At 31.3% G+C, this 3189-nt stretch overlaps 2 protein-coding genes across 2 annotated transcripts; one reads left to right on the forward strand and one right to left on the reverse strand.

The window, feature by feature from the left end:
- The first annotated feature begins 551 nt into the window (after positions 1-551).
- On the forward strand, positions 552-2171 carry LOC102588966 (uncharacterized). The gene is made up of 2 exons (XM_006361217.2): positions 552-952; positions 1582-2171. The coding sequence occupies exons 1-2, from the start codon at positions 552-554 to the stop codon at positions 1709-1711; spliced, it is 531 nt and encodes a 176-aa protein (XP_006361279.2). The 3' UTR covers positions 1712-2171.
- Positions 1939-2737, reverse strand: LOC107063374 (glycine-rich protein A3-like). The gene is made up of 2 exons (XM_015315176.1): positions 2659-2737; positions 1939-2171 (listed from the first exon to the last, which is right to left on the reverse strand). Exons 1-2 carry the CDS (start codon positions 2735-2737, stop codon positions 1939-1941), a joined length of 312 nt encoding a protein of 103 aa, XP_015170662.1.
- Between the last annotated feature and the right edge of the window lie 452 nt (positions 2738-3189).

Below are 3189 nucleotides of genomic sequence, written 5' to 3' on the forward strand. Positions count from 1 at the left end.
TAGTTATATAATGTATTGATATTGTATAAATAGTATATATGATATATATCATTATTTATTAGAGATCATATATACATTCATTGACACTATTCATACATCACAACAGTTAATATTCTTGAACGAACTGATTTTTTTTTCAATCAAGACTAACTAAAATATCTTCTAAATAGTTTCAAAATTCTGATTTGTGCTCTCACGATTTAAAATATTATACTCAAAACAATTCACATTTACCTGCACTTTGTTGACCAACCATATTTTATAATAAATGATGATTGGATCATTTTAAATAAAGAGGTTTGACTCAATAAATAGTTATATTTTAAAAAAAATCAAAATAAAACTCCTTTTAAATGATAAAAGTCAATTCAAGTAATTATCAGATTACACATATTTTTCTTGAAATAAACTGAATTGACTCAATTTCAGAAGAATCCAAATACAAATACAAAGTCAGACAAATTTTAATATTGGTTGAATCAATTATTGTATCATTTTATAAATAGAGCAACCAATTTCATTTGCATTTCTGAAACACCATGTCTCTCAAAATGGATTTTTACTCTTACTCAAAAATTCGACTTTCATTATTTATTTTATCACTCATCAACATCAACGCTAAGCCAATAACAAATTCTCCCATTCGTTTAAATCCAACAATTTTCCAACGTTTTACAAGTGACCTCCCTGAAAATACACCTTTACTCAACATTCATTGTAAATCTAAAGATGATGATCTTGGAATTCAAACACTTAAACCGGGTGATCTATATCATTTCAAATTCCATATGAATTTCTGGGGCACTACTCTTTTTTATTGTTACTTTTCCTGGGGTTCAAAGCATAATAATTTTGATGTCTTTAAACAACATGGTGGCATTTGCTCAGATCATGGTGAGCTGCTCAAAGATTACTATTGCAATTGGTTGATGAAGGACTCTGGTATTTTTTTGGCTTACGGTCCTAATCCTACACCTGACGAATACCAATTTGTCCGTCCTTGGTTATCATAAAAAATATTTCTTTGTTAAGTACATCTTTATATATAAGAAGTAATTTTTTTTATAATATACTTGTGCACCCCCTCCTACCCTCATCCTCGAACATTAAAAGAAATGACAAATTTTATAGTAAGAAGATCTTGCATCGGATTAATAAATCGATACGATTTTAATTATCTTAGTTATGTGATTAAAAACATTTTTAGTTTCAGATATATCAAATGCTTAATTAATATCTGATTAATTATGCGTAGATTGTGATTTGTGAATATGATAGATGTTTATTTGAGATTAAATTAGCATCAACAACAAATGTGTGGTTGAAACTTCAGATTGAAATTAGGCAAAAAGAAACATCTAGATTTCATAGTATGAAAGTAGAATTATAACTTTTTGGATTTTATAGTAGCAAATAATTTAGAGAACAATAAAATATTTGCGGTAGAAAGATCATTGTTTAATTAACTAGCACATAATCATATAGAAAGCAAATTAGAGTAGAAATTTAACACAGATTTAATAAGGATCGGTTAAAGCATAATTCTAAACAGAAATCGATTTAATTTTTTTCACTATGGAAAAAAAAAAAAGAAGGGTACAAAATAATGAATCCCCTAACTATACATCAAGAAGTCACAAACCTACAAAAGAAAGGTTTTCTCAATCAAGTTCAAGACATAATTGACAATTTTTTCTACTCACAACACTAACAACATATAAAAATACTATATGCAATCTTACTTTACATTTCTATATGAGGTTGCTTTCATAGGCTAAACTTAAATATGCAAGACCTTTTGGTCACACGAGGGAAATTATGGGGTCGTTTGGGTGTGAACAAGTTATTTCAAGATCAATTATCTCGGGATCATATGCGATAACTTATCTCAATCACTTATCATGCCTATCATGAAGTTGAACTAGTTTGACTAGTTAGTTACTTCCACTTCTTGAATTTGCCTCCATGATTCTTGCCAAATTTGCCTTGTTTGTATTTGCCTTTCCCCTTTCCTTGCTTAAACTTTCCATGCCCCTTGTCATGCTTTCCATGATCATTATGTCCATAATGAGTGGTACCCGGTGCAGGGTAATGACCTCCGCCGTGTCCCATATGATGAGCACCATACGCGGCTGCTCCAGCAACTGCTACTCCCGCCATCATTCCATGTGCTACGTACAGATACAGATTCAGAATTTAAACTTTGATTACTGGACAAGTTGAATGAAAATAAGTTAAAATTACCTTCTTATCCTTAATGAAATAAACACAAATGGTCAAAAAGTGTTTACCCCACAATTTTCGGAAATCTTTCTCTTTTTTTTCTTGAACTTTGTACCAAATTCAAGATCACTTAAATTGAGACGAAGGAAAGTAATTGTGAGCACTTGTTATCATTATACTCCTTCTTTTACGTTTTACTTTTGTCATTTTTTGTCTTTTAAAAGTGTTTTGTTACAACAATCGTATATCAATCCACATCTAAAAGTAATTAAGCAATGGTACCTGCATGGTGTGGAGCGGGTTGACTAGGATAACCCGCCTGTGGATATCCTGCAGGCGGATATCCCTGTGCCGGAGGATAACCTTGTGGCGGATACCCTTATTGAGGAGGGTATCCTCCGGGTGCTGGAGCATACTGTCCCGGAGGATATTGACCTCCAGGAGGAAATTGCCCTCCCGGAGGATGTTGTCCTCCGGGAGGATATTGTGCATGCTTATCCTTTCCACCTCCCATTCTTCTCAAGTACCTAGAAATGTCAAAAAAAGGCAAAATGGAATTAAGTTTCAATATCATAGAAATGATCAAGAACCACATGAAATCAAATTGTTGCACTAGCAATACTAACACTAAGTAGGCCAACAAATAAGTGAAAATTAAAAGATAGCATGAAGTAATGTATATATGTGACCTCTTTGCAAGTGACAAAGTTATTATACTCTAGCTAGAAATTATTAGAACTAATATTAATTACTCTTATTATTACAAACCACAATATTCTCAAAGGTCAATTTCAAGACCATAAGATCCCTCAATTCTTGATGAAATTTAGAGATCACATAATAAATTCCTAAATAAAAAAAGTTTCAAACATGATCAAAAACCAGCAAATGTCTCAAAAAATTCCTAACATAAAATCGAGAACATTATATTTCTTACTATACCAAAAAAAAAAAAAAAAAAAAAAA

Source organism: Solanum tuberosum, unplaced genomic scaffold (assembly GCF_000226075.1).
Source record: "Solanum tuberosum cultivar DM 1-3 516 R44 unplaced genomic scaffold, SolTub_3.0 scf00341, whole genome shotgun sequence".
NCBI lineage: Eukaryota > Viridiplantae > Streptophyta > Magnoliopsida > Solanales > Solanaceae > Solanum > Solanum tuberosum.